Raw genomic sequence first — 21,537 nt, 5'->3', positions numbered from 1 at the left:
ACCAACCAACCAACCAAGACAAACCAAAACAAAACCCCTTCCCCCCCAAAAAATAATTTATTTTCTAGAGGATCAAAGAGCAAAGGAAGAAGAGAGGGAAGTATCACATGGGTATTTTGAATACGTTTCTGCTGAAATTCTTAAGAGGTGATTAAGGGTTAGTATTTCTCCATTATAAAATTTCACTTTCCTTTTGAAAGCAAGCTGTTGATTTAATTTAGCATCTCCCCAAGCTACATGTTCAGTAGAAATGGCTTCATGACATCTAGAGGAAGGAAATGTTTTCAATAGCGTTAAATATCAGCATCCTAATCTTATGAATGATAAATGGAACATTAAATTAGATAATTCTGAGTATTGAACTAAGTACAGTGGACAATTTGTCACAGAAAATGTTCTCATATTTCAGATTTCTCATGTCTCTTTTTTTGAAAGTAGAATATTTCAAGTTCTGCTTCTGACATATACAGTTACTACAGAAATAGAAACTGGTAAATAAATACAGATGTAATTCTTACATATCCAGATGTAAGAAAGGTAGACAAAAGTTCAAGTTAAATTTAATTCCAGACTGGGCCAGAACATTGAATCTTTTCCTGTTTGATAAAAGTATGCGAACTTGAATGAACAGTCAGTTTGAAAAGTTAGTGTGCATAGGAGGAGATGTAAATGTGAAAACATAGGTAATGAGCCTTTTGTTTTGGATAAAATTTAAAATAATTAAAAATGTTTGGTTTAGTGATGAAGATCGCTTTTAGTTCTAATGGCATACGCACTTCAGTAAGTGAATCACCATAAAAACTGTGTTCAATCATACCTCTCCCCTTGCTCCTCATGGGGTTTTGCAGTTCTCATTCAAAAAAAGTCATCTGTCTCACACGTTGATTAAAATGAACTTTTCTGGAACCTAAAAGTAGCAAAGCAAGTAGTACTGTCTGGAATTAAATCAGGTAACCTTGATAACAATTAACTCATCCTCTACTAAATCAATATTTGCTGATGCTAATACTGGAACTAGTTCCAGTAGCTGGAATTACAGCCACTGATTTAGTGTCTTTATTATTAGTAATTAGACAACTATCTTACCCTAGTACTACTTCTTAGAGCTAGTACTTGGCCTGCTTGTAGCAACTGGCCTAGTCAATACCTACAGTATGTGCTCTACACGCCGTTAAAGCTGCTCTGTAAGGCTGAAGGCCCTCTTATGGTGTGACTCCACAGGGGTTGAAAAAAGTTCAGGTTGCCACAGCCCAGCCAACTGCTGTAGAGCCACCTCTTCAGGCTATTTTAGCAAAACAATTTTTGATGATGTAAACTCTGTCAGAAGCAGGGAGAGTTCCTGCTATTGCATTATCACTATATTCTCCGTGGAATTTTTCTTGCAGTACAACTGCAGTGGTGCTTTTGTGGCAGCTTCAGTTCACAAAAGGTTCTTGTCACCGCAATAACATTCTGTCCATCCTCAGAACTTCTAGTAGGGCGCTTAACTGTGAAAAATTATGAATGAATTTGCTCTGATGCACTAATGTGATCATGAAGCTCTCAACTAGACCTTTATTTATTCTCTTTTCATTTGTATAATATATTCTTTGCTTCCTAGATCTGATTATGTTCTTTTGGATGTTAAATTCTCCTTAATCTTCTATAGGCTGATCAGGTTCTTTTGTTTGGGGAAGGATTTCCTTTGGCATGATCTCAGGTCTACAGCAGCATTTCAGTGTTTGTTCTGGTCCTGAATAAGCTGATGAGAAATGACTCCTTTATTTTTCAGATACTGAAGAATGTTTTGGTTCAGATCTATTATTATGTAATCCAGTCTATACCTAATGAACATAACTAATAAAGTAGGAGATGCAACAGCAAAATTGCAGTAACAACAAATACTAAAGTTTGATAATGGGATTGCAATGTAAAAATTACTGCAGGGCATCACACTACCTTAATATTTCTCCTCAAAGTTATTTACTTTACTCTTGAATCTATACTAGTTAGCAAAAAGCACTCTATTCCCAAGTGTAGGTCCATTATTAGGATTATAAAATGGAATTTTTTTTCCTTTAAAGAACAGGACATAAGGAAAACGGTTGTAATGTAAATTATGGGACTGTTATTTTTGTCTGTAACCCCCAAACCATCATCAAGGTAAATGGAGAAAATACTCAAATAACCACAAGACTGTGAGGCTGTGGTGTAATTTGGAAATTTCACTTTTCGTTATTTTGTATGAAAAATAGTATGGGAAATAGTGCATTTAATGGTATGAAATGTAGTGATGAGGAAAAATAACATTAGGGGATCCTGGTGAACTTTAAAGTGCTGTTTTTTTCATTAACAGGATAACTTTTTTCAAAGTTACGACTGAAAATTATGTCTGTCATTATTCACCTAACAATGCAGGTGCAGTGGTCTTATTTAGGAAGGAATGGGGAAGAGGAAAGACTATGTTACTGTTACAGCCAGTACAGGTCAAGTGACCTGCAAAACTATTAGAAGTGGGATGATGTTGAGAAAGTCTGGCAGTTGTTGTCTTTGCACACATTTAATATTTTGAGATACACAGCTTTCTTCTCTGAACTACCACCTTCATCAGCACTGATGCAGATCCACAAGGCAGCTTTCTATTTCTGTTAGGCATTTGAAACGAAGTACCAATACAAAGCTTTTTTGAGATATTCTACGTAGATAAGTCCACAAATAATCTTTAAACTAATTTTTAAATTTAAAATATTCTCATAAGAATCTTTAGACGTTATAGTTGAATGTAGCATTTCCTACATGTAGTTTTTGGCAGTGGTTAAGAGCCTTTTTTTATAAAACTGTGTATTATCTTACCCCTGCTGCAGCTTTTGGGCAGGAGGCTGTTATCAGTGATCTTACCTTTTACTGTAATAGAACCAGATTAACACAGTCACTTGGTTTAATTGCAGGTTGGCAAAAGAAAAAGTTATGTATGAAAAAGAAGCAAAACAGCAAGAAGAAAAGATTGAAAAAATGAAAGCTGAAGCATGTGATGATTATGGAATTAAGAAGCAGGTAACTATCCTAGAACTTGTTTTATAAAATTCTTGTTTTCATTTAATCCTTAAATACAAGAATCTACTGTACCTGTTATAGAAATACTAGACTAAAATCCTGTCAATTACAAAAGTCATAATAAGCAGCTGTAGAAACTTCCTTAAACTGTTAAATTATAAGGAGACTGCGTACGGATTATTACTTAGCACTTCGTGTCAGGATGGCTGTCACTCACGAACAGTGCATCTGAGGCCATCATGAACTCTTTCTCAGAAATACCAAGAACCTGTAGTAAATACATGCTCTGGATGGATATAGGTAAACCAAGTGCTTGTTGTTACAGCAAATGTTACAGCAAAGGGAGAATGCTTCCTAGTTAATATGAAGATGAAACATTTCAACTCTTGAGGATACTAGTATTCTTCTGGTAAATTCCCAGGCGTCAAAGAAAGGGAGCAGTGGGTATGCAGCTGCTCCCCAAGAGCTGCTGGAGTTTGTAGTGAAGTCACTGACTAAGAAGAGACATGCTCTGTTTTCATCTGCTCAAGAATATGATTTAGCGTTACTATTACAGTATGACTACATTTTTTCTCGGAAGGTGTCCCACAAGAATAGTGGTTGCAGACAGTTGGTACATACCATTTTGGAAGAAGTGTCACATTTCTTTCTCCCTGGGAGGCAGCTGGAGTTTGGGAGATTTGTGTTTATTCTTCACAGAAGTGTGAAATGTCCATGTTTCACTGTGGTCTTCATATTCTTTCAACTAACTATGTTTCCTTTTAACTATGTTTTTTCCCCAAGCATTTCCCAGATGTTTTCTCTCAAATCTTCTCAGAAACTAAAACTGTAAATTAAAATTAATTTCACTTTTTTTTAAGAGTCTGCTGGCCTTCTGTTCTAACACATAACCTACTGGTGTCCTATCTTCATTTTTAAACAATGGAAGAATTGGTTAAGCAAAACTCAAATATAAAATTAACAAAAGATAGGAGAAGGAATTTTTAGAGCAAGCTAAACCAGCTTTTTTCAGTAAGTTCATATTTCAGTTCATGTGTCTATGTCCTGCCTTGCTTTCATTATGAATTCTTTATTATACAAATAAAGAATTGGTATACAAGAAGAAAATTTTATTTCATAGAGCGGAGCTGTCTTCTGCCTCACAACAGACTGAGACTTGAAGATCCTTACAACACAGTGGCCTTTCTGAAGATCCGCTGGTGCTAACAAGAACTAATGAATGCAATTCCCATTTTTAGTGTCGTCCATTCATCAGATTATTTGACTGCACCATGGTATTTCCGCAGTGACCTGCAAGATATCATCAAAGTCAAAAACAGCGGTGGCTGTGAACTTCTGCTGAAATGAAATGTTCCATACCACTTGAAGGTATTCTCAGACACCAGTGACAAAAGCCTTCACAGAAAACAGCATTCATTCATTCAGAAATTGCCTGATCCACTTTGAAAGCAAGCAGTTCCTCCAATGACATCTTCACTTCTTATTTGTCTGGAATTTCATAATATTTTAGGTTATTAAAAATGTGGCAGCTCAGAAAGAATGTGCACACTTTTCCTAGGATCAAATCTGCTATTCTAAAGAAAGTTATATAATACCAGGAGTTTGCTCAGAATGATATTTTGGATAGAGTTAAGAGTTTGAGATTTTTTTTCCGGAAAAATATCTGTAGTTACACATTTTAAGAATTGCTTTAAGTTAATTTCTAATCTGAATAACTCTTAAAATACAGTTGTAGTCTTTGGTAATAAAAAGTAACATTTGGGGAATGGGAATGAATTCAATCATTTGAGACTACGAGAATAGTTTTAACTATTACTGTAGCTGAAGTATTAGCTAAATGAGCTATATATATATATAAATAAATATGCACACAAATCAATAGAGAGTTCATGGAGAGATGCTTAGAAAGCTTAAAAGCATTACTTGCAGTTTTCCGGTTACAACTCACAAGTAGAACATATGCTTTTACAGTACCGAAGTGAACATGGCAGATTTTGCTTGAAAGTGGATAATGCCATTCCTACAGCACATGTAGTCTTTAGGGTGTGTCTGGTCCGTAATGAGGGATCCCTTTGTCGAACAGTAGGGTTTGACTTAGTATTTTTCTTCTAACTCCTTGTGCAGTGGGGCAACTTGTGGTTCCTGTGGACTCCAGTGTTCTCTCTAGCTGAGGCATTGACCAGCAGGGTTGGTCGGCAGTGGTTAGATGCTGGCCTTCACGTGCACTGTCCAGAGAGACTTGCTTAATGAGGAGCAGATTCCATATCAGAAAAACAAAAAGAATAGTTTTCTTGCAGTGCTGGTAGATGCTGACCAAGCTTATAATTTCAAGATTCCTGTGCAACAGTTAGTGGACAAGTGATTATGTGAGAGTATTTAAAAGCCAGAATATATATTCACGTGTGTGTATGTAATTGGTACATGTATGAGTCATTTACATTTATCATGGTTATTAGCTGTCTCTTCTGTTTAGACCACCACTCCTGTCATGTGAAACAATGCAGCCTCTATATCCCGTGACCCAGTAGTTTATCAGGCTGTCCTCCTAAGAGCAAGGAAGGACACAGAGCCCTACTGAAGTTTTCTTCTTGTTGTTTTCAAATTATTTGTGGATCTGCATATCTCTAAATCTCTTAGTTAGATCTGTGTCAGCTGGGGAAAAAACCCAAATCTATAAACTCTGCTTCTGTCTTTTTGAAGCTGATAAAACTGGTATCCTCACTAATACAGTGCATGTCAGGCTGAGCAAAATTGCTTCCTGTTACAGGTATCAGCACTCATATAAAGTAACATTTACTGTATTCTTAAATTATCAAAAATTTGTTTCTGTCTGAGCACTAGGGTGATCCAAAAGTAGGGAATCTGCCTGATCTAACAGCTCCGTTATGTCTAAAGTTAAAATAGCTTTGAGCTTTCATTGTGGAACATGCTAAAAATATAAGTTGCTAATGTTTAAAGCCTGGTCATTAGTCCCTCAGCTGTTTCTCACAGGTTTGGTCTTTATGCTTATTTTGAATGTGTAAATAGTCTGATTTTAGTTATGGTGCCCTTCCTACTAAGCAAATGGTAGGTGAATCTGTGTGTTTGCATCTGCTCTGTCTTATCTGTCACTGCAGTCTGAAATTTATGGAAAACGGATTGAAGGCTACCCAGTAGTGCATTAAGCAAATACTTCTTTTGACATCTGATCCAATTTACAATTTCCAATCATGTTTAGTAGATAGGCTATATACAACCCAACAGTTAAAGATCTCCATCACATCTGAGGAAGCTGTTTTATTTTGAAATACGCCAGACATCTGTTCCTTTAGTAGAAATAGCTTCAGTCCTGAAAGACAACTGACTACAAACATCATGGGTTGAAGAGATTTGTTTAAATGGCTTTCTCAGTACACCTGAAGAAAGGGGATGTCATCCTCACTGTAGCCACAAGAGCTCTTTTGGTCCTGTGTGCACTTACTGACAACAAGCTCAATTTGTTTCTCTCTGTACACATTTTTGTGCTTTATCTCTTGTCTTAACACTGTATTTAGATACACTTCAGTTACTTCAGATTTTAAATAATTCTGTTTGACACTGTAATTCACAAAAACTTTGCAGATATTTATGATTATTTGCAAAGTTAGATCAACTTCATGTTATAACTTCCTTTGTAACATACTGTCCTGATTTCAGCTGGGACACAGTTAATTTTCTTCCTAGTAGCTGGTACAGTACTGTTTTTTTAGTATGAAAATAAATGTTGATAAAACACTGATGTTTTAGTTGTTGCTAAGTAGCATTTACCCTAAGTTAAGGACTTTTTGCTGTCTTGTGCTCTGCCAGTTGAGCAGGTGCACAAAAAGCCATGAGGGACCATAGTCAGAACAGGTGACCCAGACTGGCCACAGGGATATTCCATATTATAGGATGTCATGCTCAGTATATAAAACGGAGGGAGTTGGCTGGGAGATGCCAATTACCGCTTGGGGATGGGATGAGTATCAGTTAGCAGTTGGTAAGCAGTTGCACCGAGCAACACTTGTTCCTCTTGGGTTCTGTTACTCTCTCTCCCTCTCACTATTATCACTACATTTTGTTTCAGTTATTAAATTGTTCTTATCTCAGCCCATGAGGTTTACTTCTTCTTTCTGATTCTCCTCCCCACCAGGGCAGGGGCAAGTGAGAGGCTTCCTGGTATCTGGAGTTTGAGTCACCCAGTGCTGGTCACTGGAATCTGAGTAGCTGCAGTGCATGTTACAGGGACGGAAGTGGCTGCAGCACCTGCCATTGTAGCTTGAGTGGCTTTGGTACCTTAGAGTTCAGTCAGAAAGTCTGATGGAATTTTGATAGAATTTGAAGAGCAAACACTTCAAAAAGTCTAGTCCTAAAGCTTATCTAATTATTCGAGCTTTTGACTTTGCTTTATTATGTACCTTTGTAGTGGAATTATTAGCATTGCTTGAAAAAACGTGGTTTATGCAGAGGACTGGTTCCACATAATTCCTGTTCTAGTCTTCAACTGAATATAGTTCCAGGATTTATCATCATTTTGATTTTTATTTATTATTGCATAACTGCAGGAAAATGTAAATAAAATTCAGGTACCCCTTTGGATCTCAGTCAAATTTTGTTTTGAACAGAATGATTGGGGTAGATGTGTTCATTTCTCAGAGCAGGCAGAACTACAGCTTACAGATTCTAGATTTATATGCCTTCCCAGATGGCTTATCTAGTGGCACATATCAAACAAGTTACTACTTTTCATCTCACCTACCAGCTTTACAACAAACAAATATTTAGTAGTGCCGGCTCAAGGAAGTAATTGTTGGATATTCTCACTCTTGTAGATATTCTTTATACAAGAAATTTCTACTACATAAAGTAGAAGGCAGCATCTCATACAGTTTATGGCACACCTCATTCTGTGGATGTTATATTCACTGATGAAAGTCTAAAATTAGAAACTAAGTTTTTTCTCTCAAAACCAACTTGACATAAGAACTTAAATATATGACACTTCAAAACATGGTGATAATGTCTTACTACATAAGGCCTTCCTGAATGCATAAATACATTCTTAGCTATAGCTTAATATCCTTTTTACAATGACCCTTTGGCACAGCAGCAGTTACGCTAAAAGGACAATACAGCAAAGGAATGACAGAGTGAAATAAGCCATTTAAAGGGAGTGTCTTCTGTTGAGCGTTGTCCTGAACGTATTGCATGTTTCATATTTAAATATCTAACAGATTTTCATTTCTAAATAGATTTAGTATTACTGAACAACTCTGCACACCTTTCCTTCTCAATGGTTGGATTTCGGATCCAGAAATGTTCCATGAAGCAAATGTTCCGTTTTTTAAGACTGAAGTTGTTTTCTTTAGGAGGTGGCAGGATTTTCAGATTCAGTGGGGTGCCAGTTTAGTAATTTTGTTCAAAGTGCATGGTGAGAATAATCTTTCTCCTAAAATGAAGCACAAGGATAAGTAATAACTTTTTATGCATGATAAGCATCAAAAATATGAGCCTGCTGGTCTTTGCTTTTCATTTTTCTTTACCTTTGTCTTTCAGTCAGAGCCTCCTGCAGTCTGCACACAATGTGATCAATAACTCAATAACTTTTTTCATGCAGTAATTATCTCTATGGGGTATTATCTGAACACTCTTTTTCTTTATTACCCAAAAGATGCAGGAGATATTTATATAACCAGCTGATCCCATTTTGGATGAAGCTGCTTCATGACAGCAGGAGAAAGTTTGTTTTAAATAGACTTTTTAACAAATGGTGTATGGAAACCTTACCAGGCAGTACTTTTTCCTAAGGGAAAAATTATTCTAAATACTCTTTTGCGCCTAATACTTTATATTTAATTAAGCACAGAGTAAATGGAAGTGTCCTGTAAATTAAAAGAGTTTTAAACAATTATGCTAAGTGAGTGTCTTTTAATAAAAAAGCCTATTCAGAAAATGGGTGCAACTGTTCTGAAGTTCCTTGATAATGACTGGACTGCTGATTTTTCAGAGTAAAAACTTATCTTAAAAGATAATGTTTCTATCTGGAATACATTCTTATTGGCTTCTAATTTTCACAGATCGAGATCTTACAAGAGTCACGAATGATGATTCCGGACTGCCAGCGCAGACTAGAAGTTGCACACGCAGAGCTTACTCAACTACTAGTGAGTATAGCACCATACCCCACTGATCAAGAAGTGCTGCTGTTCCTGGGTGACCTGGATAAACATGGCTGTCTGCAGTGCAACTGCAGCAAATTAAAACTGGATTGAAGAATTACTGTTTATAGGTTCCAAGACTAGAATCCTGTAACGTAGCAGTATTTCACTTTTAGTAACTGTCTTTGCAGACTTGATCTTCAGTCTGTGAAAACTGTGTGCGTTAGAATAGTGGAAGCCGTCTTTAATGGAATGCACACAGTTTAAATACAAAACTGTCAGAACAGACTCAGAATTCCTGCGCTAGTTCCATCATCAGAAAGAACAGTTAATTGGTTTTACAGATAGTGTACATGTATGTATTATGCTTGTAGTGAACTGAAATAGTCAAAATACTTTGCTTACTACTTTTATTATGCTATGGACAAAAAACAAGTCAGATGAGTCCTTGCTTTACGGTTTATTAGTGAAGTGAGCAGTAGTGCCATGTTTTTAAGATACAAATACCTGCAGGAATGAAAAGTATCTTGTACAAATAGATAAACTGAAACTATACCAAGTTTGGAGATGATCATGCTTATTTTTAAAGGTGCCTTCTCATCAAGGATGCAGCTACATCTGTAAATGCTATTGTGGGGCTAAAAATATATGCCCTACATTAAGCCCCAGATATACTGATGGCTAAAATGCAAATACTTTTTTTAATGGAAAACTCAAGGTATCCTGTTCTCAGGTCTTTTGCCTCTACTGTTTTCCAAAATAAATATTTAGTACCTGGCAAGATTTAGGGTTCTTTTGTCAGTCAACTAATTACTTAACAGTTAGCCAGTCTAGATTTCAGTGGCATGCAGAAATAGTGCTATTGATTTATAGTGTGCTATGCAAACTTAAGGAACGGGGGCAGTTACTATTGTTGTTAAGAATTTGAAAGTCTTCAGGTGTTGCTTTCTTCGCTTAGCTCACCTTCAATGCTTTTATTAAAATTTGCTGTATCATGGTGTGTTTTTTCAGTTGTCAATCTACTTAAGCTTTTTCCTAAGACTGCTCTCTGTCTGAGGTTTGTTCTTATTGGTTCCTTGATTTTAAATATTTAACACAATAAAATAAAGGTATGCACAGGTCAAATCTGCTTCCACATGACAGGTATTATACTGGACCTTAAGTAGGATTAAAAATTTACCTGTGCTTTGAGTCACACAGAACTTATGTTTTCAAAAATGATGTATCTCTCATTTCATAGAATGGTTTGGGTTGGAAAGGACCTTTAAAGGTCATCTAGTCCAACCCCTTGCAATGAGCAGGGATATCTTCAATGAGATCAGGTTGCTCATAGGCCCATCCTGAATGTTTACAGGGATGTAGCACCTACCACCTCTCTAGGCAACCTGTTAACAGTGTTTTGTCACCCTCACTGTAAAAAATGTCTTCCTTATATCTAGTCTGAATCTACCTTCTTTTAGCTTAAACCCATCACCCTTTGTCTTATTGCAACAGGCCCTTCTAAAAGGTCTGTTCCCATCTTTCTTGTAAGCCCCCTCTAAGTACTACAAGGTGCTAGAAGGTCTCTCCAGAGCCTTCTCTTCTCCAGGCTATACAGCCCCAACTCTCTGAGCCTTTTGTTATAGGGGAGCTGCTCCAGCCCTCTGATCATCCTGGCAGCCCTCCTCTGGACTCATTCTAACAGGTCAATGTCTGGACTGAGGACCCCAGAGCTGGATGCAGTGCTCCAGGTGGAGTCTCACCAGAGCAGAGTAGAGAGGCAGAATTCCCTCCCTTGACCTGCTGCCCACACTGCTTTTGATGCAGCCCAGGATACAACTGACTTTCTGGGCTGTGAGTGCACATTGCTGGGTCATGTCCAGCCTCTCATCCACCAGCACCCCCAAGTCCTTCTCAGCAGGGCTGCTCTCAATTCCTTCATCCTGAACCTTTATTGATACTGGGGGTTGCTCAGACCCAGGTGCAGCATCTTGCACTTGACCTTGTTAAACCTCATGAGATTCACATGGGCCCACTTCTTGAGCTTGTCCAGGTTGCTCTGGATGGCATCAGGTGTGTCAGCAGCACTACTCTTTAGCCACTAAACTGTCTACCCATCAAATCCATCTCTCCAGCTTAGAGATGTTTCCCTTTTTCCAGTCTTCAAGGACTTCACTGGACTGCCACAGCGTTACAAATATCACAGAGAGGGGCTTGGTAACTACATCAGCCAATTACCTCAGGACTCTGGGAGGCATCCTACTGGGTCCTGCAGACTTATGTACATTCAGGTTCCTCAGGTGGTTGTGAGCCTGATCTTTACTTACAGTGACTTTGCTAGGGACTTTGCTCCCTAGGTCCCTATCCATCCACTTGAGAGGTGTGGAAAGAGAGGCTGCCAGTGAGACAAAAACGTGGTTACCTCAGCCTTCTCATCTGTTGTTACCAGGTTTTTTCCATAGTTACCTTCTTAAATTTAATCCCACAGCAGTTATTTTCAGAATACTCAAAAATGTTGTTTTTAATTCCAGGAAAATGAAAAAGAATTGGAAGAAGCTGAAGAGTATAAAGAAGCACGTTCCATACTGGAGTCAGTGAAGCTGGAAGCCTAGCAGTTTTCCAGTACTCTCTTTATATGCATTAGCACGGGGTCCATTCCATACTTTCATTTTACTATGGTTCTACTACTATTATTGACTTGCTAAGGTTCCCTTTATGCAAACTGGCCTTTCTCTAACTGCAAGACGCATCAAATAAAGGATGTTCTGAAACATTTGTGTGTTCCATATTCAGGCAAAACAGATGTGTTTCCAGTTCACCTCAACTAAAAAAAGGAAAAATAAAGCCCATTTAATGTAAGTGTAATAGCTGATATACAGAACTTAATCTGAACAATTCAGGCTAAGAAACAAAGTTTGGTTATGCGAGGGACCAGTAAATACTTCAGAATGAAAACAGCATCACAGAATGGTTTGGACTGGAAGGGTTCCATCTAGTTCTTGCCCCTGATATCGGCTGCAGAAGCACCTTATACATGAAATAATTTAAAGCCATTATAGCATAACAATCTGTACTGAAAGAGAATATGGACTAAATGACCCTTCACAGTCACCCATCTTTTTTCTATGATGCAGTTTTTCTATAATATTTTCAAGTACGTACTCCTTGTTTATCTTTGAGCCCAAGACAAAATTAAAAGCTGATTCCAAATCTTTCTCATTTGACTTGGATTGATTTGTAAAGCCCAATCCACATAATTACCATTGCTCAAAAATTCTGTTACTTTTCAAGAAACAGAATTTAGCCGGTGACTAGTATGTTGTCAGTTGCACCTGGTAGTAAGAGTTCTGTACTAAATACTTTTCCTGAAAGCACATTGCCCTAAGTGAGATTTTTTTCTGAACCAAGCTTAAATCCCAGAACATGAAAGAGACCTAATGAGTAAGGAAATAATACTTAGTCTGCCTAGAACAGCATTAAAATGTTATGTACAAAAGTTGTGGGTTTTTGAAAGTAGCTTCTCTACAGCAAATAGTAAGCTCTGTTGAAAAACAAGAAAGCTTTTTACATTAGTTTTTCTAGTTTGAAAGTGCTCTGGCATGTTCCTTAAAGGCAACACAAAGCACAGTGTACCTTTTGTGTGGTGCTATATTGAATACTCAATAAAATTTTTTGTTAATTTGCCTGAGTTTGAGTAAACTGCTCTTTCAGTACCTCTATTTGTGTACCTTAATCACAGGAGAGTAGTAAGTCTACTTCCCCATCACTCTTAAGCACTGCTCTGACTATCAACACCAAAAGATTTCTAATTTGACTGCAGAATGATCTACTTTTGAAGTGTCCCCAGAGCAGTAGCAGACAGGGCTGAGAGGTGAAACCTTTTGTGACACTCTGGTTTCATAAGAGAACACACATACCTTCTTACCAGCATTGTGTCCTAGGCATGTAATTGCCAAGCAGACACTTCCCGGCTCATAGCACAAGTGAACTGCTGTTGAGGAAAACATCTGTCTTTGAATACTCATTCAGCGAGTTTCTTCCATGGACCCGTAAAACTCCAGCCCCAGGAGCTGACAGCTCACAGGACTGGCTAAGAGCTTTACTTTAATATATAGATACAGGGTTCTTTAATACCTCGAGATAGCGTCAAGAGAATAAGCCACAGGCTTGTTCCCAAGGAATTTCTTTATTAATTTAGGGGAGTAAATAAGGGGACTTGGCCAAAGTTTGTAAGGACACCACACAAGCTAGACAAAATGTTCCACCACAATACTGACGCAGCATATACTATTAATGCAACCACACTGAAGTCAAGGTCCAATAAACCAACAATGCTTAAATTAAAATCCAATCCCTCCAGCTCCAAACCACCCTAAGCATCAAGAAAGGAGCAGAGAAGGAGGAACAGAGGGATCAATAAGAGAGGAGGAGAAAGAGGGAGAGACAGATTTTAGAGCTACCACTGAAGCCTTGTAGAAGACCAGCTCTCACAGGTCCAAGCGGCAGTGCTGCAATACGAGCCAAACACATGCCCTTGGTTTTATTTGCTCTGGTCTCTATAGCCAACCTCTCCAGCCACTCTGGGGTTCCAGGTCAGGATGAGAAACAGTGTTCTCACTGTCCCTGCCAACCTGAGGCTGGGTTAGGGGCTCCAGCAGATGTGGTGTGTTATAGTTTTCTCAGGCTGTTTGTGACTGGCAGCAACTCTGGGGCTGTTCCATGTGGGCTCCAGGGGCTGCCATGAGGGATACGACACCACCCTACCTCCATGAGGTTCAACCCGTCCCTTCGCCCTCCACACACACACACACACACACACACACACACACACACACACAGTCCCCACAAGTTGGTTCTGACCCAATAATAGATCTGATGTCTAACATCCCACCGTCTTGGGTCAGAACACCAGCCAGGACCAGGTTTAATCATCTCTCTTATTCTTGTAGTGCAAGCTGGCAGACAGAGGGAGAAAGAAGACAGGAGAAAGAAGAAAGTATACAAGAAAATCACATCAATAACCATATCAAACCTTATCAATAACCCTAAACTAGGTGTTTTATCAATATAGACTCCACTCCAGGGAAATGACTCTCTCACACCTTCACTGGGAGAGGTGGCTGGAGTGTACAAAGGAGATTACATGTCTCTGCTGACAACTGCAGTCAGCCTGGCAGTAATTCTTCACTTGGAGCCACTGAGTGGAGTATGGAGAATAAATGCTGAGCTGAAAGGAGTTGTAGGGAAGTGCCGAGTCTGCCAGGTAGATAGAGTGGTGACCTATAGTGGCTGAAGGGAAGCAGCATTGTAATATGGCTTAAGTTGCCAGTCAGAGTTAAAGGCACATGGGACTGAGTACCTACCACATAATCTCCAGGGAAAAGTTTCTTGGGGTAGAGTGGTTTCTCCTGCTTGCCTAATACTTCTCTGTCCAAGCTATTTTCTAGCTCCCTACAATTGCATCAGGGGATGATGATCCTCTTCCCTATCACTAAGTTCTCCAAAAGACAAGCATGTTCTGCAGTATGGAAAATATCCATCCTCACTGATGAAAATCAAGGTATGTTCACACCTAAAAGTAGTTTCTTGTCTCTAGATGCCTCTGGAAGCATCTGAGAGGACAGCAGCATGTTTTCAGACTCCAGCATCCTTTAAGAGAGGGAAAGAGCTAACAGCTATTTTGGGTTAAATCCACATAAAGGATGAACCACACAGAGCTGCTCTGTTTCCTTATAATAACATCTTGTTTTGGCAACCCACCGTCTACGTCTCTGGTGAAACCTTTCAACTGTGCTGCAGTCAATCTCCTACATTGTAACACTCGGGGGTGCGCGGAGAGAATTCAACTCCTTGGTCTAACTCAAGCAAGCCGAAAGGTTCAGATCAAGGAAAATACTTAATCCTAATAGACTGAGGCCTTTGGAATTACCACATTAGTATGACAGGTGGCTGCACAGCCTCTTAAAACTGGGCACTTACAAAAATTTACTGCTAAAATTGAATCGTCTGATCACCCCAAAAGGTACAGTTCTGTTCAACTGACCTGTATGACAAAAGAAGTGAAAGGGGAAGTGTGTGTATTTAATATGTGGGTGATACAAGGGTGTTCAATATCTTCAAGGAAATATTAAAAATCAAAAGGTTTCTGACCCACCGGAGAAAGTTTAAAAAACTGCATTCAACAAGGACATATTTAAATAAGGAAAAAAAGCAAAATTATACATGGTAGCAGCAATTTTCTACTGCATAAGCACAAGAAAAGATAAAAGCTAGACATTTCTGAAAGAAACTTAAGAATTTTAGTGAGTTATATGCATTAGCTTAGCTCACAAGACATGGGCAACAACCCTAACACTCCCCTTTGTATTAAAAGACTTCATCTAGAAGCATTATCACAGCTAGAAGCTACAACTAAAGGGATGAACAAATAAGAAAGATTCAAAGGAAAACACTGAAAACTAAAAAGACTGAAAAATGGTTTCTGCAAAAGAAGATGTTTTAGCCTAGAATAATACTGAGGGTGGCAATGGTAATAGTCTTCAAGCATCTACAAGGTTATGGAGGAAAATAATAAAGTTTTGCTTGGCAGAAGGAGTAAGAGTCAATGAGCTTCAGTTACAATGAGGAGGGAAAAAAGCTGGAAGCATTCTTCCATCAGGAAACAACTGAGACAAATGAAGTTCTGAAACAGACTGCCCAGGGACTCTGTCGGAGATGCCTTCCTGGAGATCTTGACCAGGCAGCTCTGTCACACATGATACAGGGACAGCTGATCCTGCCTCATACTTATACGTTAGGGAAAGCATCAAAAGGTGGACAAGCATCCCTCCTTTCCTCAGCAGCACTTACCCCTCATTCAAAAATATACAAGATTTGTGACACAGCTGAACTCCTCTGAATACAGCGCATAGGTGATCCCCAGAGACTCCTCAAAGGAGAGGATTTCAGTGATACGTACCAGACCTTTCAGATCTTGACTGCATGTTACAACACAGGATTCAAAGAAGCTGAAAATAGTCCTTCTTAATGAAAGGACAAGATGACAATCCAGATGAAATAATTTTGTCTGGCTTTCCACTTACTATTGGCATTTCTGAACACTGTCCACTAAAATGCAATGTCAAATACCTTAAATTCCCACTTGTCATTTTATTTTATGTTAACTTTGTGAAAATGCGACTTGCTCAGGGCAAAGATAAGAGGCCAGAAGTTTGAACTGAAGCTGAAATCAGAAGGATGGAACTTGCAAGGCAAGAAGTGAACTGTGGGGCCTGCTGGAAGCAACTACCAGGGAACTAGCAAATTTTGTTGAAAGTCTCGCCCTTCATACAGACTCAGAGCAGGACTACAAACTTGAGGGAAAGGAGAAGAAACTATGTTATTTATGGCCTAACTGTCTTAACAACCCTTCAGATCTCTCAGGAGTACCCACTCTTTATAAGGACACCATGAACAGAAAACACAGAGAACCAATTCTGAGTTCTCTTTCACGTGCGATCTTGGCTGTACTCTCTTATTACATGTAACAGAGGTCTCATGACAAATCCAAATGATGGGCTTAGGACTTTGGAGGACATGGTGAAAGGGATATGAAATTGCCACCTTCCACCTGTTTTCTAAATACAAATTCAACTACAGTGCAAAAATCAGCTCTTGAACTTCACAGGTTATTTGCTAGCACACCCAGGATCCAGCATTTCAGGGCAAACATCACCAATGTCCAAAATCTAGAACCACTCAACATAAACATTACTTTTAACAGGAAGAAGAAAAACTTTGTTACAACAGTTTTGCTTTCTTATTATTCTGAAGTTACTGTAGATGTTACATTAGATGCAAGGAAACTCAATTTCCTCAATTTACATTAGATGCAAAGAGCCTCAATTAATAAGGTTAACAGAGGCTGAATAGGTTGAAAATGGAAAAAATAAGCACATTATTTATGTATCAGTTACTACTTGCTCTCCATTTCAACAAAAGGAAATAAAATTTTCTCATCTTTCCTAACAATCCAGAGGCCTCCTCCTGCCCCTGCATAATTAGCAGTAAATTTCACCACAGCTCTCCATAAGCAATCAAAAAGGCTATCTAATTAAAAAAGTAATTAGTTTACACAGATAGATGTGAGTGGGTAGATTAGTTTATGAAAATAAAATGAAATTCCTCTGGATGCTTTTAGTGACTTGGCTTTCTGCTCTTTTACAGCTTTGACACATTTCCAAGGGAACAGGTTAAAAATAAGTAAAAAAACCCTTCATTTGTAAATGAAGAGAGTATCTTTCAAAGCCAATTGATCAGATATGTCAATTTTATAACTTGTCCTCTTTTTTCAACACAGAAGATAAACTTCATACTTTTGTATAAAAATCAATGCCTCCATAAAAGGACTAATGTGTTATGTTTCATTTTCTCTGGTCATTTACACAATACCTACCACCACGTCACGTAGGCACCAAACTGAACCTGGAAAAGGGAGGTTTGAGCGCTATCACCCAGCACACCACAGGATTCTTAAGAACCCAGAACAGCTCTTGACACCAGACCTGACCAAAGGGTCTTTCCCCCAGTCATCCTGCCACCAGCAGAAGCCAGGGGAAACACACAGAGCAGGAATGCAGTTTTCCTCAGGGTGAAGATACACCCTCACACTCCTGCAATTTCCCCAAATGCAGGAAACTCCATTGCATGTTTGTAGTGGCAGCAGGGAGTATATTTTCACACTCTTGAGCTGAAGGACACGTGGAGAACACAAAAGCCAGCAGCCAATACTCAAGTAATCCAGTAACTATAACGGTAATCCTTGATGAGAACTAGGAAGCTTTGCCAGGGAAATCAGTGAGTAAAGAAACTTTCTCCCTCAAAGGCTTCATCATGGCCAGTGCCTACTGAGGAACCTCACCTCCATGAATAAATCAAATACCATTTGTTACCTTCAAATAAAATTGCAATAAGAATTCTAACCAGTACAAGGGAGGAAGCTGCCTTTTTAACAGTATGGAAAAAAACCCAGCAAACTCAACTGTTACTCTTTGTTAAGCAAATTAAACAGCTGTAAACTTGAGTTTTAAATTAAGAAGGTATAACTGAAACTAAAGTTTTAAACAGTGATACAAAAAATATGCAACTACCTATACCTATAAAGAATTCAAATTCTTTAAACAATTTGTTTTTAAAAGATCCAGAGATAAACTCTCATTTTGTTTGCCTTTGCTATTTTTAGAGCACTACCCATTGATTCAAGGAATATTGAATTTCTGGCAATTTCTGGCTAATGTGGACTCAGGAGAATCCACTCTGAAGACATCTGAAATTCCACATGTATCCCCAGGCACAGTAGATGGAGCCAGGGGAGGGTGGTGGAGGGGAAGCTTTTGTAGTGATGACAATGACGCAATTTTCACACCAAAGCTAACAAACCTGAGATTACTTGGTCAAACCAATTTTAAATTGGTAATTATCAACATTACCTATGCATTGTTCACTAGCCTACACAAAGTGAGCTGAGTCCATTTCTGAGTATTATTGAGCTTTTACAGAGACAGCATCTAGAAAGCCTTCACATTAGATCTTCACTGTGCCAGGGACAAGAGGGCAGACCCATGTCCTCACTGTTAACCCTTTCAAAGGACCCTAGAACTGAGCTGACATGGAAACTATTTTTCTGTCATTAAACTTACCACTAAAAGTAGTGCTGCCAAACCATCATCAAGACACATCAGAGAAATGAGGAGGCAACGTAAGAACAGTCAACAGTTTTGCCAAGACTGAACATTCTGTGGATAAACAGGAGATTCCAATCCCTTCTGCACCAAACACAGCACCTTTCAGAAAGGTTCCTATTAATTTTTAATGACAAACTCAGTTGGAGATAGACTAATACTATCTATTTAGACATCCAAATATCAGACTTCACTCAAAAACTGCAACATCATCAGTTGCCTATGATTAAGAGCACTTCAGAGCTGGCTTAACATCAAAGAGATGCTACTCTTCAGATAGAGTTCCTTCAGAAACAGAGAATCCACTTTCAAGTTTACATCTTCTACATGAAGTTCAAACAGGAAATACAGAGAATACTCTACAGCTTCACAGGCAAAAAGAAAACCCACAAGCCAGATGCTTGACAAGCCAGATTCTTGACAAGCCAGATTCTTGACAACATATTACTTTGTCTTAGTTTACTAGGTGGAGCAGTAGACCACTACTGGGGACAGGTTACCAAGAGCATGGCAATTTCATTTTGTTGTTATTCAGCAAATCAATTAGTCTCTCCAACCTTTACTTAAGTTTTGCACACAATAAGGCCCAAACCTAAGTGTTTCAAGTTTGTTGTCCCACGAGTGATGTCAGGATGATTTCAATTTTGTACTTCCGTCATCTGGTAAAAGTGAACGAACTACACTGAACTGAAGAAGCAAAAAGAACTTGATCTTAAATTTACACTCAAACGCATAAGCTTCAGAACTTTTTGACAATTTTAAAACCAGAAGTTAATCATCCCTGGATTATGCAGTATATTGTATTACAGGCAGTTAATACAGTTAACCAAGCAGAAGCAATTGCTCCCTAACAAGAGAAGAATTACACAGACTGCAAGATTAACAAGTAAAAGATAACTGCAATCTCTTAGCTGTTTCTTTAAGTCTTCTGCACTAGAACTAGATGGTGGTAAATCTAATTAAGTGCCTAGATGGAGAGGGAAGGATGAAAAGGAGTAAGAGCTGAAGAGTCTATTACCAGGCTTAAACTAACTCTGGATGTGCAAGACTTGGACTACAGGCTGAAGATGAATCCAAATGCATACTTCAAGCCAAAGAGAGAATCACACCCTGCCTTCAAAACCCAACAGCTCCTCAGCCAGTACACCATTCTGAAAATAGAAACGTGGCGAGATGATCACAAAGGACAACATGCTTTTCAATCCAAGATAAAGACCTCACAAGAGGAAACATTCACCCTTTCAGCTTCTTTTTGAGCTACAACTAGGTAAAGAAGTTTTACCAATGCTTACATAGAATCCAGCCTACTTTGAGCTCTTATTTCCACTAAGAATCTCAATAAGCAGTCCAAGGAGCCCACTACTGTTTTCAAACAATGAGTGCAAAAAGTAACACACTCATCCTGACCATATCAGGATATTTTAGCTCTCCCTCTCTAATTTTCTTCCTGCAGAGCAGAAAGCAGGTATATCCTGAAGATAGCACAGGAGATAGCTGGGAGCCATCCGAAGTAACGAAGGCCATTTGCAAGGAGGTTTCCTCCCCCAGCATGTCACCATCCCCTAGGCTCTCTCTCCCACAGCTCCTCACTGCCTCATTAGCTGTAAATGATGTGGCTTATAAATTTTATTAACATTCAGAGAGGCCAGCACTGCATATAGAGACTTGATTTACTGATTACCAGCAACCAAGTCCCACACTGGGTTCTGTCTCCCTTCCCAATCTGGACACGCCAGCACATGGCTTTCTCTCTAGTTCCTCATCCACAAAGAGTGAAAATGAATAACACCATCCTTGCTACCTTTTCTCCAATGCTAAAAAAACCTCCCACATTCTTCCAGTTGAAAACCACTCTCACACTGCCTGAGTATGAAAAGGGCAGTAATTATGAAAGAGTTGCTGGACTCACTGACCCAAAAGGCCTCTTTCAGCCCAGTCTTACAAGATGCCACCACTGCCATCGTGTTCTACATTTTCTATGTCTACAATGCTAAACTCTTTCATGCCATGACTCTCAGGTGTGCATTCACACAAGTTTACCCATCCATGTATTAACTACTATTCTAGGCTGAAAGTAATTCACCTAGAGCAGACTTCATTAATGCCAAGTAAAGATAAACCTAGTAAGCACTTAACATGTTTGTGACATGTTATTGCTCCTCTGTGTTGACTGGAAGCCTCTATTAATCAGACAAGTGCAGTTCCCCCAGTGCTTGTCACTAAGGGATAAGGCACCTGCAGTCAGACCAGCTGCAGGCATGAGGCCATGAGCACAATACTCTCCTCTGTCAATGAGGAAGAGGAGGTTTCAGGGCTCTAATTTAAAGTTTATGCCTGATCACTACTCTACAGCCAAATGAAATACTTTTTTTCTGTACAGTACTCCAGTTCCCCAAACACGCTATTTCTCTCAACACACGAAGTACCTTCTGCGCATTACAAAATTCGCTACCTCCTTCTCAACTAGAGCATAAAGAAAAAATGGCTTTCTGTGTTGTAGCTTACCCAAGCAACACAGGATATAAAATTCTGGGTGCTGAGTCTCAGTCTACCTCGTGGCTTTCTCCTTACAGTAAACACCTACTACAGATAACCAGTGGTTTCAGTTGGAAAAGGAGAGGTAGGTTTAAATGTGAAGAAATCCACAAGAC

At 38.9% G+C, this 21,537-nt stretch overlaps 1 protein-coding gene across 1 annotated transcript in view; it reads left to right on the top strand.

Annotated features, from left to right (window-relative positions):
- TBCA (tubulin folding cofactor A) overlaps positions 1–12,855 on the top strand; it is a 25,376-nt gene extending 12,521 nt beyond the window's left edge. Inside the window, exons 2-4 of the mRNA XM_051788127.1 lie at positions 2,928–3,033; positions 9,108–9,194; positions 11,699–12,855. Of these exons, the coding sequence (XP_051644087.1) occupies positions 2,928–3,033; positions 9,108–9,194; positions 11,699–11,779 (274 nt within the window). The 3' untranslated portion in view covers positions 11,780–12,855. The remainder of the gene's footprint in view (positions 1–2,927; positions 3,034–9,107; positions 9,195–11,698) is intronic.
- The last annotated feature ends 8,682 nt before the right edge of the window (positions 12,856–21,537 follow it).

Source organism: Manacus candei, unplaced genomic scaffold (assembly GCF_025592945.1).
Source record: "Manacus candei isolate 608988 ecotype Guabito, Panama unplaced genomic scaffold, ASM2559294v1 h1tg000024l, whole genome shotgun sequence".
NCBI lineage: Eukaryota > Metazoa > Chordata > Aves > Passeriformes > Pipridae > Manacus > Manacus candei.
Note: the sequence above shows the minus strand (reverse complement) of the source record. Positions and strands in the feature narration are given on the sequence as shown.